This window comes from Acanthopagrus latus, chromosome 1 (genome assembly GCF_904848185.1).
Source record: "Acanthopagrus latus isolate v.2019 chromosome 1, fAcaLat1.1, whole genome shotgun sequence".
Taxonomy (NCBI): domain Eukaryota; kingdom Metazoa; phylum Chordata; class Actinopteri; order Spariformes; family Sparidae; genus Acanthopagrus; species Acanthopagrus latus.
This window is the reverse complement of record NC_051039.1, coordinates 23,729,778-23,750,200: the sequence shown is the minus strand read 5'-3', so window position 1 is coordinate 23,750,200 and position 20,423 is coordinate 23,729,778. Positions and strand designations below refer to the sequence as shown.

Genomic DNA, 20,423 nt, shown 5'->3' with positions numbered 1-20,423 from the left:
AAAAAGCATAACAAGTAATGGGAGAGCGGATCTCCATTGTACCAGGGGCCAGTCAACGCCTGCTCTGAGAAATAGAGTTAGATACACGAGAGAGAGCTGCCACCGCCATTTAGCATGTTTTATTATCATTACTCATCTTCCAGCAAACATAGTGTCAAGCATTTCCCATATTAAGACGTCTTTAAAGGGCTAGTTCACCCAGCTTGCAAAATCCCATATTTTTGCACTTACCCTGGTGGTGCCTAAACATGCGATAGTTTTGGATTTATCTACTGAAGCTTGAGACGTTTGCCATTTAAACCTTTGCGGCCAGCCCAGCACAATGGAGGCGTACGGAGCATATGCATGAGGATGTACTAGTGACCACATGATCGACAATAAGGAATACCGATTCTGATCCTGATAATACACATTCCTGCTGCCAGTTTCACATTGTTCACACAATTATTATTATTTTCTACATTTATCATCTGAAGGGATTCTAGGGAAGAGAACTACTAGCTAGTAAAAATGTGTGTTAACAATGTGTGTTAACAATTATATATAAACAATTGTCTTAGCAAATATTTTGTGAGGAAGGAGATGCATTCAACACATTTGACTGTCCTTAAGGATCCTCACAATGTGCCACTGTGAGTAAAAGTGATTGTAAACATTAAAAATTTTGTCTACAAGAGAACTCCACAGGGCACCTTGTATCTATCAGCAAGGCTGTCTCTAAAAGTAATATTGTTTGAGGGCTGTGGAGCTACAACAACATTCAATTCATTGTACTGGTTTGGCAGCAGAGCTTTCAGTGGTGGATGCCAAAACATCTTGGCACATATATCACTTAACAACCTGGGGGGGGACAGATAAGATAAAAATAAGATGTGAGTGAACTCAACCCTTTAGTTTGTACATTAAAAATGAGCATTCAAGTCAAAGAGGGGCTCTTGCATGATCTGCGGAGCAGTAAAACATCCTTAAAATCTGCTGTTTGAGCATAATTGCAGTCTCAATCGTCATCATTCATCATCATCATTCTCTATAAAAACAGCAAATGCATCGTGTTGGGCAGTTCATCACCAGTCCCTTTCATGAGGCTTCCTGTATGGTATGCCTAAAACACGAAAAACATCCTTCTCTGTCGGTGTGGCAAGTGGAGTGCCGCCATACACCTTCAAGCTACCCTGCCGCACCACGTTTTCATTGAGCGAATGCTCCGACAAGCTCATGTTTCTTGTCTTTGCCATAGCCCTCATCGAGCGGTTGAAGTGTGCCGACCCGGTGAAGTACATGAGCGCGCAGGCGAACTCGCTGTAGGGCACCACTATGATGTCAAGCCTGCGGTGGCGCTGGCCGGGTCCTGGCAAACGGCACACGCCCATGTATTTCTTCTGCTCTCCATTCTCCTCGTGGCTAACAAGGTCATCTGTCAAAAAACCTGAGAAATAAACAGTTTTTTGAAAGTTTCTCTCAAGAAAAACAAGCTTTTAAGTGCAACGTGAGAACACCCCCATAAAAGATAGAGCTTACCACTGTCATGGAGGCTCTGTAACACTTTGCTGAAAACGCCCTTGTGGGACTTGCCATCGGGATGAGAGATAAGCACGTCAACGTCGCCACATGTGGCCTTTCCGCGGCGGTAGGAGCCACATGCCATCGCCACCAGGTGTGGGTCTATGGCCTGGACAGCATCCCTCACCTGCACAACACAGAAGCTATCATCCATCCTGAAGTGATGCTTTTTAAAAAAAACTGGCAAACAAGCAAGCTTTTACCTGATCCCAGCCAAATACTGGGAGGTAAGCTCGCTAAAGCATCACATATTATTCTGACAAGCCTGGGGGAGTACACATGCTTTAGTCATCTATCTCATGTGCACTTTCTATCTGGCAGCTTCGGAGGAAAAAAAGAAAATCTAAGTAATACAATATGAAAACAACTAGCGTTGTGCTCAACGCTCTGGAGTGAACAGGTATCTGGATAACTTAAGATGCAGCAACTTTCAAGAGTAAGTTTTCCCCTTTGGGACGCTCCACTTTGTGAGCACACAGTCTGGTTTTCACATTATCAGGCAGTAAAGGAACGCTGACTCAGACTGTTTCCTGCTTTAAGCCTTCAGATTCCAAATTTCAGTCAGTTAGGGAAGCAAAATTTTTCAGATATCTCACCTCTATGTTAACTTGTCTAAACCTACAGAAGTGGTGAAAGGTGCAAACATATTTCAGGCGTCGTTGCAGAATGGTACATGTAGATAATACATACAGGACAAATGAAGGTGCGTTACCACGGTCTCTATTGCTGCTGCTTCTTCTCGAGGCATTCGGTCTAGAAAGTCATCGTAGTGCTTCAGTCCTATTTTCTGAGTATTGCTTAGGTGGGCTTTTGTGCGGATGTCATCCAATGTGCGAAATCCCTACAAGACAAATAACATTTTTAGAAACATGTTCAAAGAATAGAGAATATATTTCCTTCTTGCCTTAGGTATTAGCTTAAAGTGAAAACAGAAAACTTTATTCTTTGTAGCATTTCCAGCTGCTATTATTGTTATCACTATTCATGCCAGATGGCAAACAAAATACCAAAGTTAAAGTGAGGCTATGGGAAACTAATGTAAACACAGATGTTGTCATTATTGTGCAATCAACATTTACTTTATAATGACACGTTGGAGCAGAATTCTTGTTTATTGCCATTTTGAATAGGATTAAATGTCATTTCCAACCCACCACTTACTCCTCCTTAAGGATTGTGATGAAGGCCACACACTTTAAAAAGAAGCCTCTGATGAAAGAGCTCCTGATTAATTAGGATCCACTACCTGACAGACACTATGTATTTCTTAATGTATAATATAAACAAACACTCTAGATGATGATCTGTTCAATTTGTTTTTAAGTAGCTTTTTGACAAGATCAGTGCTCTGTGGTGGACACGTCATATAATAGTGACGCTGCTTCTTAGTGACCTCAAACATAACAAATTAGAGGAAGAAAATATCAAAAAATGGCTCCTTTATTCTGTGGGGGATCTTTTGCTGTCATGGTTTGGGTCCACTCAGTACAAAGTTGTTCTGAGTGATATATAAATATTGTCACTGTGTTGAAAATTGTACTTGGATGTGAATACCCTTGTTCCAAAAGAGAAAGTGCGAAGCTGAAGTCCTTCAACTGCAAACTGTCACATTGAGATTATTAGTAACAGACTACAGACCAGCTTCATTCCTCAGGATGTGATTCTCCTAACTTCATCTTCACATGCCACTCTTTAAAATAGTTTGTTTTGTTTTCTTTGTGCCTGTGATGTGATGCAGCATCAAAGGACCAAATTCAGTTTCATTTTGCAACTATGGTGCTGTTAAATGATAAGTAAATGAGGCTTGAAATGTGTGTGTTTACATGTACTTTACCTGTTGGTACCACAGCTGTGCAGTCTTAGTTCCTGCACCCCAGATGTTAGTAAAAAGCTCCAGTACTGGCACAGACTCCCCAATGTGATCTAGCTTCCGCAAGTGACCGCTCTCCATGATCTCATCAATTTTGTCAGCCATGCGTTTCCCAATTCCTGGTATCTGACAAGCCTCCTAAAACAAATGAAAGGAAAGGTTGTGATTAATTAGCAATATCCCCCCAAAAATAATCACTGTATTGTAGACTAAAATTGGTCTGTAATTGAACAAAAAGTACTTATTACAGTGTATCCAACAACTACACACGTTACTGTCCTTACCAACAAAATAATGTAGAAAACATCTGTGTTCATTTACCTGATACGATGTAACAGGCTTGTGGTAACTCTTCAGAGCGTTGACAGCCTTGGAGTAGCTCAGCGCCCTCCACTTGTCCCCCTGGTGTGTGTAGGCCTTGGCCAGCACTTCTAGTTTGTCTGTGATGTGCTTGTTGAAGTTATTAGTTTTGGACTGAGAGGACTGGGCACAGACCCACTTCCCCGAGACCACCTTCTGAGCAGCGGAGTCCGGACCGGGGTCGAGGCTGGGGCCAGGACTCTCCTCTTTGGGGTGCTGGCCGGTGATGAGAGCTTCCAGGTCACTCTGAGAAACCCCGTCTTCCTCTCCTCGTGCTTCCTCTTTGGTGTCTGGGACGGTCTGGGATTGAGGGGTAATGTAAAACCATAATAACAAGCCAACAGACACATTCTTGTTGTTTTTGTGTGTTCTTGGACACCTACCGCGTTTATGGCCTCCTTTGGCTTGGTTTGATCAGACACTGGCTCTAAAATAGTTGCTGCAGCAGGCTTGACATCCGGCAACTCTTCCTTAATAGTTTCATGCACTGTTTCAGATTCCCTGAGTGGAGAGAAGTTAGAGTTTTGTAAATACTTAAATTTTAAGTGAATACATTTTCACCATCGCCTGCGCAAGTGTTTGTATAAGTGTTAAAGTGGAAACACCATGAGATACAAATACAGATAACAGCTTTATTGACTTCTATAACAGTATTAGCTCATTAACCTCTGCGGTATAAGCAGGCTGTAGCTGGCAACATCCAACAGCTGTTTCTCACTGATGCACAGGCTCAGCCATGTGCATTTCACCAGTTGGACTCCAGAGGGCATACAAGCCACTTTGAGTAAGCGCAGAGCCCTGTCCATGTCCATGTTGTCATCTACAACAACATGAGTGACACTGGGACAGAGTGAACTCTCTGTCCGTCCTCCATTCTGCTGAATTTGTCTTTGAAATATCTGGGATCTGGCGTTTCCTATTCCAGCAGGCAGGATGTACACTGTGATCCCACTGAATGTGTTCCCTAGGACAGAAGACAGAAATGCGTTACCATTATGCATTTTCAAGACTCTATTTTGGTGTTGTCAGTATTTTCTTCTTCTTAATACATCTCTTGTGACCGGCTTTGCGTATTAATTTCATGCCATATTTTCATATTTATTTGCAGTCACTCTCTCTCACACGAAGGCAGGCACACAAAAACAGTACCAACCTGTGATGTCACATTCATCAGGTTTCTTCTTTACTGGGGGTGCGTCTTTTCCAGGTAACACCTTGGCGCGTTTAACTTTGGGAAAGGCTTTCAGAATCCCATGACGAGGCTCCATCTTGTGTCTTGAAGGGGGACGCCGCTGGCCTGTGACATGAAGCACAATTGTGAAGTTAAAGACTAAAACACAACCACATATGTGGAACACAAGCTACTAATTATCCACAATACCAATACCATAGTATGTGGTGGGTTCACAATGGAAAATAGACTTAATTATGTATTCAACTCTTGAAAATAATATCTGCCGTTTGTTGGGTTTTATCATTTTGAACCCTTTAATATCAATCATTAAGACACACATTCCGAGGACAGGATGCCCCCTTTTACTGCCATATTTACCAGCCATGACAGCGTCAGCTGTGTGTGAGACACTGATAGTGTCAAAACCATGGAAGATACAGTCCTGAGACATAGAGGTATGTAGCTGAGATCAAAATGAAGGCCATATTCAAACGTGGATGCGCCCTGACCTATAAGCACGAAGTACTTCTGTAATAACGCAGTAATGACTCATGAGTCAGGGGTCTGAATCTGGTGTGACCCCATCTAAAGATGGTTTCAAGTTATGATTATTATAATACTGGCTTATCATTACTTGCTTTCATGTGTCAGTTGCATTAAAATGTTGTGTCTGGTCAAGTTGGAGCTAATTTTAACTACTCCAACTATTGGATGTTTCATCTGTATTTACATTATATATGATAGCATTATCATTAAGGCTAAAAGTAAAGTATTAATCTATAAAATAACTAGTAACTACAGCTGTCATTTAACCCCCACAAAGACTAAATCCCTCCCTCTTTGGAGTCTAGTGGAACTGTCAGTATAAAGTAACAGGCAGCGATCTGGGAAAGTTCCAGGTACTTCACTTAGCACTGCACTTTGATTGAGGTCTGTCATCTCGAATAGCTCACATTTAGTACAAAACAGCCACACACAGTGCTCGTACAGTTGCTCTGCACTGACAAATTAGTGTTTACTTTATAGTATGAGTAAATATATTATTTTGTAAACAGAGAAGTCGACCTTTGTTTTCACAATACTGTGTTGGCTAACTACCTTTAGCTTAATATGCTAACGTTGGAAACACCAAGCAGTCGGTCTTTGAATTAGCTTTTTCACTCAACATTAAAAGTGCACTTTAATTCACTCCTAAATATCTAAACGCAATTGTGCATTGGCGGCAGAAAACTCTTTAAACTGTAATGTTTTGGCTCTTACCCCTGTTCAGATGGAACCATTCGTACTGATACCAGGAGGAACGGACAGAATTCCATTCAAATGTTTCACTTCCGGGTCAATTATTTAGTTAAGGGGTTGTTTTTTCTGTTTTATAATTATATCCAAGTCATACTCTAATATATACATATAGTGTGGTATTTTGTAGAGCTTTGATCATGACAAATTTTAATTATTTAATTAATATTTTTCTATTTAGTTTGCGTAGTCACCTCGGTTGCTGTGGATACCGTTGAGTCCGGAAGTGGCCGGGTGGGCAACATCTTCTAGGAACATGGCTGTGCAGAGCTGGATTGATACCCTAAAATCATCTAAGAAAACAGCATTAATACACGACGGTGAGTAACTTACAAAGGAGGGGAAAATATTTTAGAATGTAAAGATTTGGCCGTGTCAACTCGCCATTTTCAGTGTCGTTTTGCCAAGCGTTTATTATTTTTTTTTTTAAATGTTAAATCAGACTAGCTATCAGACTTAGCTAGCTAGCTTTACAGCTAACATTACTGTTAGGTGATCAACAAGCAGGTGGCACAACTGACCCTGCGGTATATCAAAACGCGTTGTTTAAACGTTGTAGACAGTAAAAAAAAATCACTAAAAGAGATAATTATTAACAACCCGTCGCAAATGTAGCTCAGTTTCCAGTGTGTCCAATATAAGAGGCACAATATTTACAGAAGCATCTCATCTAATTAGCAAGTCTGTTGGCATCTCTGCTTACCTTACAGCGATCCGTGATGAATAACTACACTTTATCCGTCAATTCTATGTCTATTTACTGCAGTAACATCAGTTTAATTTGAACACAACTCAATTAACCACAATATTTGTGTGTTTCTGGAGTGAAATCCATGTTTAATATATTGCTTACTTTCCTCGGACTGATCACATGTAATGCTGATTTATTTTTTAGTTTGTATGATAAATCTTAACAGTGTCCCATTCCAGGAAAAAGGAAGATCCACTACCTTTTCACAGATGGAAAAGAAATGGCAGAAGAGTATGACTTGCAAACAGATGAGCTCATCGGTAAGCAACAGGTGGTCAGCTGCACACAGCAGTCATTCTCAATTCCAATGACATTTATGTATCTTAGAAAACCTTATACTTCACAGTCCGAAAGTGGCGAAATAAAAGCACACTTGGAGCCCAGGGCACATGGCAGGTGGAGGTTGGGGAGCCACTTGCAGGCCCTGTAACTTCTTTGGATTCGGAGGTGATCAAGGAGAATTGCTCCAACGTGGGTATTCCTCTATGTTATCTAACACTTTGACTTGAATCACTTTATTTATTTGTTTTAGTTCAGTTTGATGCCTTTAATGTCTGTAAAATGCATTTGAATGAAAAGCCATAGCATGCTCATCAGTAGAGCCAGCGTCTTGTTATTGGAAGGCCGCTGGTTCGAGTCCCCTAGTCTGCATGTCGAAGTGTCCTAGGGCAAGATACTGAACCCCAAACTGCTCCTGATGTGCTGGTCGGCACCTTGCAAGGCAGCCACCACCATCAGTTTATGAATATATGAATTGTTGTAAGTAGCTTCTGCTAAAATTCACATGATTTCTGTTTCCACAGCCTCTGTTCATGCGTAAAGACACAAAGACCAGCTTTCAGTGGAGAATACGCAACCTTCCCTACCCCAAAGATGTCTTCAGTGTTTCGGTGGAGCCATCTGAGCGATGCATCATCATAAAAACCTCAAACAAAAAGTAAAATTGCACGAGAGCACTGTTTTTGTTTTCTTTTTCATTCCTGCGGTTTTGTACACTTGTTGCATGTAATCCTCGTGCCCACCCTATAGATGGCACTGTTTACAATACATTAGTCTATTCAGTGGCATGAAGACCTATGACATTCTCTCCATGTCTTCACAGGTATTATAAGAAGTTCCCTGTTGTTGATTTAGATCGCAGTCAGCTCCCATTGGACGGCTCTGCCCTCAGCTTCACTCACGCCAACAACACTTTAATTGTCAGCGTAAGTCCTACAATTCTATGTTAAGTTAATGATTCAATACCTTTAATATTATAATACATAATGCTTTAAATATACAGCTGAAAGCATCAAAGGCAGATTCTTGGATATGTGTTCATCATCTCAGTGGAATAATAATGAGAATATCTGGAAAACACTTCTTTTTTTTGCTTTCTTTTTTTTACAAATCCAAAGAAAAATATCCCAGAATTTGTCAATGTTGACAATGTTTGTGTCCATAAAAGTTTAATTTTGTTCATTAAAGCAGTTTATGCTAATTACAAGGAAGAGATGAAGATGTTTTGTACTCCTTGGTAGTTTTTCCCCCTGTGCACCTGTCACTCCTGAGTGTTCCCATTTTTTGTTATGCCTACAATAATTCCTCTTTCATGATACTTGTTGTCTATTTTATACTCTTTCAACTTCATTATACTGAGGGATTTGCAGGAGGAAATTTGAGTGGAATTTTGAAGAAACAGCCTTTTCCTCTCTCCTGTCCAGTACAAGAAACCCAAGGAGATCTTAACCCTTGAACAGGAGCTAATGAAGGAGCTGAAGAAACTGAAGGGGACGGGTGACGGGGACGTCGACTGCAAAACTCAATGAATTCTGACTGTGGGAGCGAGGGAATCATTCTGTGTTGCATTTAAAGCAGAGCCTCGCTGCTCGGAGCGTTCATGCATTTTTCTTCAGTGGATCCCATCATTGAGAAGACCTTTGCACAGTGCCTTGTTAATGGTTTAACGCTTCTACATGTGTCTACTAATTGGGCTCCATTTATTAGAGTTGCTATTGTTGTAATTTGTCTCGACATTTATATTTGATACAGACAAATATATTGTTCTGCAGTCTCACAATAAGATTGATTTACTTACTGCGTTTTCCTAAATGATTTATTTCACAGAAATATTATTTAACAATTCACATAAAGATCTTTTGTAGGGAAATTTCAACTTGTATCACAACAGACTCTATTTGTGCAAACCTACTAGGGAGCCGTTTTGATGGGGGTCACATAACCTACAACCCTTCCTTTCATTGATGTCCTTGTAAAACACTCAAAACACACAATGCCTCATCCCTGTTCGTTCCGGGGTCACTGTTACGAGCACATCCCATTTGTGTTAACTGAATACCCTCATGTTCCTTGTATGTAGTGGGCCACCCTGAAAGCCATTACTGAAACCCTGGTCAGCGAGCAGGCTAGTGTTACTGTTACCCTTTGCAACAGGGGGTCGCTCTGACCCTGAGGTCTCAAGACAGAACTCCATTGACACATGCAAGTAATGGGTGCAAATGTTGGAGGGATTTATTTTTCTTCTTCTTATTATTATTGATAATATATTTTAACTAAGACAGCATTTCATGCTTTTGGATTTTTGAAGTCAATGATCTGTATGTGTGATATGTACAGAAGAAAAAATAATTGTATAGATCGATGCTTCTGGATGGGATATTTGTCTACTTTTTCACCAAGTTCAATTAAATAAAAACACTCTCCAACCAGAAATACTTAGACAGTGGATAAAAAAAGAACAGTGCCGTTTAAAAGAGACAATGACATTTAAATATAGATTGTTTCAACCTTATGATTCCTTGCATTTTTTAACCACTTGTCCAAACCCAGAGAGCAAGTGCAAAAGGCAGAGACAAAACCACAGGTCTCTCTCACTATTGTGCTTTGTCCTCTTCCAGATGGGAAGAATAGGAATACAAGAAAACATTTTGAACCCAGTCGCTTGGGTTGTTTTGCAAATTCCTGTGAGGGACTTGATTTTTTTTTTTTTTTTTTTAAAGAAAGGCTTTTGACAAAAACGCATTCATACGTACTTGATTAGGTGGTGTCTAGTTTTTGAAGTAGACTTAATGCGTCCCTAAAAAAAATGTCATGTAAGAAGTTCATGATGCCTTAAACCCCAAGCATCCATTCTGAGGTCTTAATTGTCCTTATTTATTTTAATGCTTTACAATCTTCAGGGCTCGAGCTGCTGTCAAAACAAATTCCTGCTGCAGCAAACACCAACTAACAAATTGGACATCCAGCTCATGCACTGTGAGAGCAGCCGAGTCCCCTCTGTTCAGGGTCTTCTTCCTCCCCTGTCGTTTGGCCTCTGACGGTCATGCTCAACTGCCTCTGGGAAGAGGGTTTCTTTTCTGCCTCCCTTTCATTCCCGAATGCCTCTTCCCAGCCATTCCCCCTCTTTCAGCCGATGCCACATTTTGCCACACAGGCCCTGATGCTTTTTCTGCTACCCCTCTCCCTCCCAGCCCCTTACCCCTCCCTGTGTGACTGGCTTCTTTTTGATAACTGACCCCTCCTCGTGTTATTATTCGAACCCACTATTGTATAACATGCCCTTTTATATGAGGTTTCACAAAGGGCCCATTTGATCAGAGGGTTACGGTGTGCGATCGTGAGAAATGCAACTACATGGTGGTAACCTTTGTTTGGGCCAAAATGGTGGGCTGACCTCATCGCTTTTAATGCATAGCTTGGGCCATTCAGGCCCAAGTCTCACTTGCTGAGCACATTGAATTCAGTAGCCTGTCACAGATATTGCCCCTCAGTTATCTGGGTCTCCAGCTTGAAGAAGAAGAAACAACAGATTTTGGGGGCAACCAACAATGTATGCTGGCTTTCAATCCCAAAACAACCGCACAAGAGAAAAGCCAAGCAGCCTGTGAACGGATTCTTTAGTGGTTTTAATATACACTCTACAATAAATATTTCCATCATTTGACATCATTTACATTTTTACAGTAAAAATATATTCATATATGTAGAAAAAAAAAACAGGTTAAAAATCCTCCATAATGGCCTCCTAAAGGCAAGATAGCATGTCAACTGAGACTCAAATGCTGTAACCACAAGAAAATCCACATATAGCTGCCGTGTCTAGCTTCATTGTACTCACTTCTCTTTTTAAACATTCTTTGTTGCTGAGCTGATTAACTTCTAACCAAAGGTTTTCACTCATGACAATATTGTTGAACACTTCTGCGCTTCAATTCCCCCTGATTTAATAAGTAAAAATCTGTCCTAAAGTCTGTCTGAATTGGAAATAACTAGCAGATTAGATAGTCAATGTTTACATACAATCCAGTACAAAGAATTACATAAGTCCACAAAATGAGGCAAAAAGTGTATGGGCACTTGACTGTAAAAGTTAATTTCTCGGGGAGCACTTCATTTCTCTTGTAGTGGTTCTCCTGTGGCTGGTCTGTCCACAGTTCTCCCTCAGTGGTTTCAGTCCTCAGCGGCCCCCTGAGCGCTGGTGATGGGAATGTTTAGTCCGCTTGCTCACAGGGTGTACGGGGACGGCGAGAGGAAGGACATCAAACGGTCTCCTCTCGCTCAGCAAGTGCCCCCTGGGTAGGCGCTTCATGAAGTGGGCCTCCCTCTGGTGCTGCTTGGTCTTGGAGGCCTTCCTCGGGCGCCCCTTGCGTGTGAAAGCCATGTACCAGCCCTCGTACTTGGCGTTCTGGAGCGCAGTGTAGTTGTTTTCCAGAACAATCTCCGTGAAGATGCAGTCTTTGCCTCGTCCTTTCCGCTGGGGAAAGAAAAAAAAAAAGGGAGGGAGAAGCTGAGGTATTTTGGACAATTTCCAGGAAGTGGAAAGAGGATCGTCTTTATTTTCCAGACAATCAAATACCCTTTGAAACCTTAAGAGGTCTGCTCAGACAAATCTGAAAATCAAATTTGCTCTGGCTTCGAATGTGTCTCAACAATGTGTCCCCATAAGCTGCAAATCTGTAAAAACATTTCCGAGAGACAAACAAACTTCAAGATGTTGCTTTGGTCATATGCAGCCACAAAACTATGAATTCCAGATTACCTTGCCGATCAGCTTCCCCCGCTTGTTCATACATATGTAGTATCCTGTCTTCACCCCTTTAATACGGATACGACTTCCAAAAGAGTCTGTCTCCACCTCCAGTTTAGCTGCACAGACAAAACAGAGCACAGATAATGAGATGACAGGCATGCAGATTATGATGTTAGCGAACGAGACAAATGCCCTCAGCATGTCTTACCACAGAATGTATTAGTGGACGCTGTAATAAATTTGAATTAGATCATGAAATGGCATTCAATTGTTTTTGAAACAGCCGGTGAACCAGAACCGTGGAGGTAACATATAGATCCCCTCTTAACCCTTTTATGATCCGGTGGCCGTCTTTAACAATGGCACGCAAGCCTTCCAAAAGAGCACCGAATGATAGTGATTTTGCACGGCATGATTGTTGTCGAAATGTCTGTAAAGGCTGTGCTGTGATGCAGTTCAGACTGGGGATAAAGGAGAGTGAGAATACTGCGGTCAGGGACACAGCCACAAGCACAGAGCAGCGGTCAGATTTGGGCCGGTTACAAGAGTGACACCCACTTAGGACGCGTAGCCAATGTGTGCATGACTGACTCTCCCTCTGTGCGAGTGTGTGTGTGTGTAGACCTGAGAAATGTAAAAGACAAAAGAGCACACAGGAGAGGCAAGGAGAGGAAAAGGTATAAAGTGAAGATGCTGACTTCACCGTGCCTTATAAATTGAGTCATACATTGAGTTGTAATGCAATGAAAATTCCTCATAAAATGGGCCTCCAAAAAGGCAGGCAGCAGGCACAGAGGACGGATGGTGGTGGCTGTGGTGGAAAGATGGCTAGACACACCAAAAAAAATCCTTTGGTGACAGGAATTCTGCTCCCTTTAAGTTAAGTTAAAGACAGTTTTCCCCCTGAAACAAAGTGTCTCTCTGAAGTCCATCATGGCAGGTGTCAAGGACTTGCTAGACAAGCAGCGCGTGACATAAATAAATCATCTTCCTAAGGCCGTAAAGGGCGGCCATATTGATGCCACTAACGATGTTTACAATCGCTGCTACTGTTTCTCCTGGCTCAAGCGTTTCCCTTCAGCCTGCCAAAGACGACATCATTTACACTGCCTTTCAACAGCACCCCGTGCGCCATTGAATTTAAACAATTCCCGCTAACATGTTTCCTATTTTATTGTTTTCATGGGGTCTGAACGCATTTAAATGTGAGAGACGACGGCCTCTGGCTGTCATCGCTTTTGATTCATCTCGTCTTAAAAGGGCTTCAAGAAAAGTTTCTTCATCATTTCAGAGACGATAAAAAAAAACTGAACGGATTAGCATGTGGGCCTGTCTTAAACTATTTGTTTTATGGCTATCTGTGAGTGTGTAATTCAATAGGTCACTTAGAGGGAGTTTTTAGCTAGGCTATTAGCAAAATGTTTAAATGGGTACAAATAAGATGACGTGTTCTCGCGATATTTTGCACATTTGACTCATTAATTGACTTGACTGTGTATGTCTGCCTTTTACTGTCAAGATCAGCGGTTACATGAACTCTGAATTAGTTTTTCGTAATTATAAATTGCGTTGAAAGCTCTTTAAATCACTGCTAACTGTATTTTCTCTTTTCTAGCCCCGCACTCCGGTCGTTATTTCACTCACCATGCACCGCGCCGTCGTCCCCATTGGCGTTGACCCTCTTGTTGGCCAGGACCTGGACGTGTTTCCCGCTGGTTCTGCTGTACAGCTGGTAGGTTCGCGTCAACCTGCGGCTCATCCGGTCCGACAGCCGGCTCTGCTCGGTGACATGGTGCTTGAAGTTAGGAGGAGACTGCACAGTGTTCTGTCGGACAATAGGAAACACATGTCGTGAAAAATACGAAATTACTTTTTAATGTCGCAGATATTTTTTTTTCTTAGCATCTCTGGAAAGCTTGAAAAATGTTAACTGTGAGGAGACTGAAGCTTGCCAGTCAAACAGCCGAGGCCTGGGCCCACAGTTCATTATGTCATTCATCACGTTTAAACAGCTCGTCCTGCCTCTTCTTAGCTCATTTATTTGTACATGTACTGTATCTTCTTGGAGATGCTTTCAGGGACCCTCGGGGATGACATTTCCCTTTAGTTTGTTTTTACCACCGATGATCTTTCACCCCTTCTTGACTTCTTTTTTTCTCATTTCAGCCGTTCTCCATCCACATGTGTTTTAACCATCACTTTTTAGGCCGGAGCGTACCTCTTTTCAAGATGTTTGAATTGTTGCCAATTGCCATAGCGCTCATAATAAAATGTTTTCATTGTTATTGCAGCCTATTGCAGATGTACAGACGCTGAACTATACGCCGCTGAGCGCGGCGCCTGCATACCTGTTAACTTTAACTCACTTAATTACAGAACTTTACGCGTCATTAATGCTTTTTATTGAAGTGAAAATGTGAGTTACCTGTGCGTAAAAGCAAAGCGCCGTGAACTGGATTAACCTGCGGGGGGGGGGACAGAAAAATATAAATTAAAACGTCCAACCCGTTGCTCGAATTCAGCGAGATAAAAATATATAATCTTGCCACCTCTTTACTTACAGATAACCTAACCTCGATGTTCTCAGCCTCATCTTGTAATAGTTCAAATATTGCTTCATGAATACTCCACTGGTGCGGTGCTGGAAGCTCTAGGAAATAAAGTTCCTCCTGGTGGGGATTTCAGCTCGGTTTTTATCCTCGTCTTGTTGCACACAGAAAGCGATAGCCGTGAGAATTAAGAGATCCAAAAACTGTCAGTCTCGTGCGGGTAGAGGATCCACTCTTCACTGTACTGTAGGAAGTCCAGACGTTTGAATGCGCCGCGGTGCCAATCCAGACTGAAAGTCGGGAGAAAGTGTTGCTGTCACCGAACGACCTCCATCAGATCCCCCTCGTGTCAATCACTCTCTCAAGTGAGGAAGCTCTTGATTGAGGTTTCGAGTCGCAATAAATCCTGTGACGGATTATTTTAGGATTTACGCACGGGTCTTTGCGCACCAGCGCTTAGATGCGCCCCGTGAATTTCCTGAAAATGAGAGATTGAATAATAAAAATAAAAAAAAAGGAAAACAAAAAAACAATAACAACAACTGAATGAATCCCACCGGCAGCAACGCGGCTTTACTCGTCTTGTGCGCAGTTACAGCCCCGCTGCCACAGCCGTCCTTCTATAAGATGCACAGATAGTAAAACTCCAACGTCAACCATCCTCCCACACGTGTGTTTCTTGTGGTCGCCTCCAGTCCGCATACAGCATCTGTCTCCCTCTACATTTAAATACTTTAACTTGCGGGAAAGTCAATATCCTCGACGAGAGCAGGCGGAGCGTTCAAGCTGGAGCCAATTTGAAACTGAATACTTATTAAAACGCTTTGCCTGCACCTCTTTGCTTACAGGTCCTTAAACGCAGCATTCATTAACAAGTTGAGTGCGTCTAATTAAACCGCCTCAGAGATTAAGGATTAAAAATGTGAAGTCTGTCATGAAGAGAGGAGCTTATTTGTGCGTTAACATGCACCTAAGACCCTCACACAAAATATCTGATATCAGCAGGTCGTTTATGTTCAGTGTTTTTAACCAAGCATTCATTCCCATGTCAGGATATTTCTGTGTCTTCATCCCTGTAAAATCACAGTGGTTTTCTATAGGCACAAATGTCCACATGGAAAATTCCCTGGCATGTACTTAAGAAAATCTACAGTTACATTAACTTATTCCCTGGCTGCAGGTTAGAGGTTGTTTGGTGGTCCCTCCAGACAGACCTTGATGTACTTTTTCATCCTACATATGTAAGTAATATGTATTCCATGTGAACACATGACACAGAATGGTTTTCACATAACATCTAAAGCCTTCACCTTGGATACAAATGCTCTCTCTCGCTCACAACCATTCCTCCATAACTTTTTCACAATCCTGGTTTGATTTTCAAGAGTCTGCAACCGGGGCCCTGGTCTGCTCCTCTCACAGCATGCTTTCATGCAACTACATCATGCAATTACATTGTAATTATTCTTTGTGACAACAAAGTGGCAGGTTTTTTCTTCACGGGGACGTGAGCGTTTCACATTCGTCTGGTGGGGAAGAAAGGGGGCGGGAGGGAGGAAAGTTTAAACTTTATCACTTGGGACAGATGCCTTGTTCAGTCCAACACAACCAGAAAATGGCTGTGAATAAAGATTTTGCAGTAGCTTTTTAATCTTTGAATCAAGTATATTTTTGAAAAATAGCCAATGTCACAGCTAATAAGTGAGGTGAAGTATTGCATTTAATATATTGTTAGCATCTATATAATCCAGATTCTGTCCACCCCCAAGATGTGACATTTTATTCCACCTGTGTTAAAATGTTAACATTTCCCTCTTGACTTTGAGATAGAACAACTGTCTTTCTATTTGGTTTTGAGTGGCGTAAGAAATTCACAACAGATTTTAAATGTTAATTAAACTCCAGTGCTTTAAACAAATAAAATCGATGGAATTGTGAAACAAATGTGACATTTGATTCCCTCTCTCCACTGTTCCTGTGTGTACAGATGACTGAATTCACAAGTTCTGGAAAACTATGACTAAAGGTAACAGCGCATAAACATCAGGCAACTCTTCCTATGATAAATCACTTTTGTATCCTCAGGATACCACGAGTGAAACAAATTTTATGTGACATCAGTTTCTAAACATATGCTTTAAATCAGAACAGAAGTGTTAATCTACAGTATCGGTTTACTGACTTCAAGACTCAAATCGGATTATCGTCCTAATGAGCCAACACCAACTCTTGGACATCGACTCTTACCTGTGGGTGCTCTGTGTGTGAACGTTAGGGGAAACTTTGGCACCCCTCACACACAACAGCTGTACAAGACTATAATATATATCTATATAATTATGTGAGTTTGGTCAATGTCTTAGCTGTAAATCAGTCATTTCAGCCAATGCAGGGGATTTAGTGGGTGAAAATGGACCTGCCTTATTAGTTCCAGCGGGACGCAGCAACCAGTGATTTTGCCACCTGGAACAATTCAGCTTTGTTCTTTTGTATTTGACCCCTTATGAAGCAGTGAACGCACATCCAAATATGAAATCCACATGCATGATAATTATAGAGTTTTATGAAGACCACACAATGATGCATCAAAAGTGCACATGAACCTGCAGAGATCAGTCCTGTCACGAGTCACTGAAAGAAAATTTGATTAAGAAGAGGAAAGCTGGAGTCCTCTACATGTTGGGTCTCTGTTTATTTTAAACCCACTCTAACTCACTCTGAAGTTAAATCCACACATTATTCTCAGGCAGAAACATTTCTTTTTAGTCAAGTTCCACTGCATACTGTAGCTCATGTCAAATTCAGATTGGATGAATGAATTTTCATGTGGTTTCACAGACTAGAGTAGGTCATCATTGCAGTGGTTTAATGTAAATAATAGTAATTTCTGTTGTTCATCTTTTAAAGAACGTGAATGTCATCAGTCGGAAATTTCTGCTCTCTGAAACCCCCTTCAGTGTGCCTGTGTTTCATTATCCAGATTAATTAAACAATTTTAAGTTTTTCACATCCCCTCTTCAAACAGGCAGCTGAGTCTCATATGCTGGAAAAATTCAGCACTACTTCATTGCAAGATGGCTTTTGTTCTCTGTAAGATACTTGCCAGCTTGCTTCCTTGTTTACTCCTGTCATGGCCTTGGGTTAGCCAAGACCAGACAATGACACAAGTCCTGCGTCCTGATTGCTAGGAAAGCTGTCTATTTTCCCACATTCTCAGTGATAGCTGACAATAACAGCCGGTGGGAAGAATTCAAATACATGGAAAAAAAATACTTAAGATGTTATTGTGATGGCTTTCAAATATGTGTGATGGTGAAAAAAATATATAGGTCATACATTAGGCTTTTTCATGTAGTTCTTTATTCAAACTGCACAAGATGGACAGAGTGTATGAGCATGCTGAAGAAACTACAAGATCAGTGTTTCGTTTGTTTCTCATTTAATCGTTACATATCATAGTCAATCGTATGAAGTGAGTGAAGAGCTTGTTTATTGTTTATTGTTTATTCGTTATTAAGTTATTATTTGTTCTGATGTTAAAAAATCACTTGTACCGATATGGAAAATCCACATGTTCTTAAAGAAATAGTTTGACCTTTTGGAAAATGTGCCTCCTTGCTTTCTTGCTGAGCGTTAGATGAGAAGATTGATCCCACTCTCATACTTGTACTCTTGATATAAGTCTACACTTGCTGCCTGGCAACGTCACAGCGACTCCAGGAACTCACTGCACCGGGCCAAGAAATAGTCCCACACATAACCCCCAGTAAAACCACAGTATGATGTTCTCACACCTTGGCTTAAAGAATCAAGATGCAACGTGTTAATTAGTGAGTAGCAGAGGTGCTAGCAGGCCTAATTGTTTTGTGAATGTTTCCCTTTTGTTTCCCAGCCCAATTATCAGAACAGGATGTTGGTATTGAAGATTTCTGCAAACCATGGCTACGTTAAATTAGTCAGTGTCAGGCAGATCATATCTACATTTTTACATGTCAAGTTGAGATTCCACGTATATAAGCTGACTTTCATGTCATGAGGAGAAGGGGTGGTGGTTGTAACACATATACCATATTTGCAGTAAAAATGAAAATGTTAGTGTCAAAGTTGAGAATAAGCAGCGATAGAATGTAACTACAATTTACTCAAGTACTGTACTGAAGTACAGTTCTGCTACTTAAAACTTCCACTCCTCAAGATTTATTTGATTACCTATGGTTTTTTTTGTTTTTTGTTTTTTTAGTCACTTTGCAGATTCTGATTATTCGGTGCTAATAAGCTATTACTTTTGATGGGTAACCAATCAGATAGTGTTGTGGGTGGGACATTGAGTGAGACCACAGAGTGGTGACTACAGACAGAGAACAAACGCTGCTGCATCAGAGCCAAAGTAGTGCACTTTAAATAAATGATTTCGATCTGCTATTGGAAACAAAAAACGATTATCGGAAAAATGAATAGCGGTCCCAATAATCAGCCAGGCCAACAATTGTGCTATCCTTAGTCACAACATGAAACTTAAAATTGAACACACAGTAATGTTAAGTTTCAACATATGTGTGGTTTGCAGCAGCGTGCATTTCCAACATTTATTTTTTGATTGGGTTTGGCAAGTGTATTTCCCAAAATGTTGGACTTCTCCTTTAATATTCAAAGTATGTAAGTCATGGCTAGTTATTCTCACACACAGTATTTGCCCCCCAGTCCTAACTGATTTTAAAAAAAAAATAAAAACTTCACTGAGAGCATTTGTTACGGCACTGTGCAGTCGATTCATCTATTTCACTTCCCTCCAGTCTACAGCAGCCACTTACAATTTAGAAACAACTCCGTCTCTGCAAATGTAAATGACACTTTGTTAAGGTGGCCTGTCAGACAGGTTTGGCTAAAATTCTCCAGACTGCACATGAAAGGTTTCTGTGAAACACGATCAAAAGCTATCATTTTTTATTCTCGTGTTTTACATACCTAACTGTCTGCTGCCTCACTCCTGAGATTCTCTAGTGACCAGCTTTTCTGGCCTCTTAATGAGTTTGAGAAAGAGTTGATGCGGGTCCAAGTTTTGCCCCAGATCCTGATTCTTTTGCCTTTTCTCTTCAGCCTCCCAATGCTGCTATTCTCATTTGGATCACAGTTTGCTAACTAAAGCAAGGCCCCGGTATCAGCGAATGAGGTACAAAAACAGCAATCATTGAGGGCTGTGAAAAAGAAATCACAGAGAGGAACTTTTTGGCAAACATGCACATTGGTTATTCTTAGAAGAGGAGTGACTGAATGTCTGAAAAGGCCCCAGAGCAGACTACCATTCAGTGAGAGGTATTATTCCCCCTAGCTAATGCGAGACATAAAAATACACACTCTTGCATAAGGCAGAGCCAATGGAAAGGTAGACACCATAGAGGAAGAGAAAAAACAGAGCCAGAGAGGAAGACGAACAGAATATGTGAGAGTGTGTGTGTGTGTGTGTGTGTGTGAGTGTGTGAGCGACTTTGGTCGGAAAGAATATGTGGGATGTTGTGATTCTCGGTGTCATCTGGTAGCACTGTCGCTCACCGCCCAAACCTCAGTGGCTTTTTAGAAGACAAACTCCTCAATCAACCTGTTGTAATTATGCACTGCTGCTTTGTTGCGACAACGTGAACCACATAATGTGCCTGTGACCACACACACCAGTAACTTACCTTGAACTGGCTCGAGAGCATGCCGGCTCACACGTTCAACATCGCTGAAAGTGACAGTGTGTTCCTGGTGCAGCAGGACATGTTGGATGGATGACAAATGTGGTATTAGTGGACTTGGAATGCAAATTTAGTAGAAAATATGAATGACAATGACAA

The 20,423-nt window shown here is 41.3% G+C and overlaps 3 protein-coding genes across 3 annotated transcripts; 1 reads left to right on the top strand and 2 right to left on the bottom strand.

Annotated features, from left to right (window-relative positions):
• Positions 1–97: 97 nt before the first annotated feature.
• poll (polymerase (DNA directed), lambda) lies at positions 98–6,376 on the bottom strand. The gene is made up of 9 exons (XM_037114942.1): positions 6,225–6,376; positions 4,944–5,087; positions 4,457–4,754; positions 4,174–4,291; positions 3,752–4,090; positions 3,395–3,568; positions 2,273–2,401; positions 1,519–1,687; positions 98–1,426 (listed from the first exon to the last, which is right to left on the bottom strand). The coding sequence occupies exons 2-9, from the start codon at positions 5,056–5,058 to the stop codon at positions 1,065–1,067; spliced, it is 1,704 nt and encodes a 567-aa protein (XP_036970837.1). The 5' UTR covers positions 5,059–5,087; positions 6,225–6,376; the 3' UTR covers positions 98–1,064.
• Positions 6,377–6,441: 65 nt separating this feature from the next.
• Positions 6,442–9,723, top strand: dpcd (deleted in primary ciliary dyskinesia homolog (mouse)). The gene is made up of 6 exons (XM_037114991.1): positions 6,442–6,580; positions 7,191–7,271; positions 7,358–7,482; positions 7,815–7,948; positions 8,114–8,216; positions 8,715–9,723. Exons 1-6 carry the CDS (start codon positions 6,517–6,519, stop codon positions 8,817–8,819), a joined length of 612 nt encoding a protein of 203 aa, XP_036970886.1. The 5' UTR covers positions 6,442–6,516; the 3' UTR covers positions 8,820–9,723.
• Positions 9,724–10,897: 1,174 nt separating this feature from the next.
• Positions 10,898–15,711, bottom strand: fgf8b (fibroblast growth factor 8 b). The gene is made up of 6 exons (XM_037114984.1): positions 15,147–15,711; positions 14,602–15,067; positions 14,466–14,502; positions 13,685–13,865; positions 12,050–12,156; positions 10,898–11,764 (listed from the first exon to the last, which is right to left on the bottom strand). Exons 2-6 carry the CDS (start codon positions 14,658–14,660, stop codon positions 11,468–11,470), a joined length of 681 nt encoding a protein of 226 aa, XP_036970879.1. The 5' UTR covers positions 14,661–15,067; positions 15,147–15,711; the 3' UTR covers positions 10,898–11,467.
• Between the last annotated feature and the right edge of the window lie 4,712 nt (positions 15,712–20,423).

Bases quoted from the DNA above. Each gene is read 5' to 3' on its own strand.
- poll (XM_037114942.1), bottom strand. From the start codon at position 5,058: ATGGAGCCTCGTCATGGGATTCTGAAAGCCTTTCCCAAAGTTAAACGC. The intron at 4,292-4,456 runs GTTAATGAGCTA...CTCTCCACTCAG, and splicing joins AGCCTGCTTATACCGCAGAG to GGAATCTGAAACAGTGCATG. The intron at 1,688-2,272 runs GTAACGCACCTT...TGTGTTGTGCAG, and splicing joins CAGCAGCAATAGAGACCGTG to GTGAGGGATGCTGTCCAGGC.
- dpcd (XM_037114991.1), top strand. From the start codon at position 6,517: ATGGCTGTGCAGAGCTGGATTGATACCCTAAAATCATCTAAGAAAACA. The intron at 7,272-7,357 runs GTAAGCAACAGG...TATACTTCACAG, and splicing joins GCAAACAGATGAGCTCATCG to TCCGAAAGTGGCGAAATAAA. The intron at 7,949-8,113 runs GTAAAATTGCAC...ATGTCTTCACAG, and splicing joins ATAAAAACCTCAAACAAAAA to GTATTATAAGAAGTTCCCTG.
- fgf8b (XM_037114984.1), bottom strand. From the start codon at position 14,660: ATGAAGCAATATTTGAACTATTACAAGATGAGGCTGAGAACATCGAGG. The intron at 13,866-14,465 runs GTAACTCACATT...ATTGTCCGACAG, and splicing joins CGCTTTGCTTTTACGCACAG to AACACTGTGCAGTCTCCTCC. The intron at 12,157-13,684 runs GTGAGTGAAATA...TTGTCTGTGCAG, and splicing joins GGACGACGGCGCGGTGCATG to CTAAACTGGAGGTGGAGACA.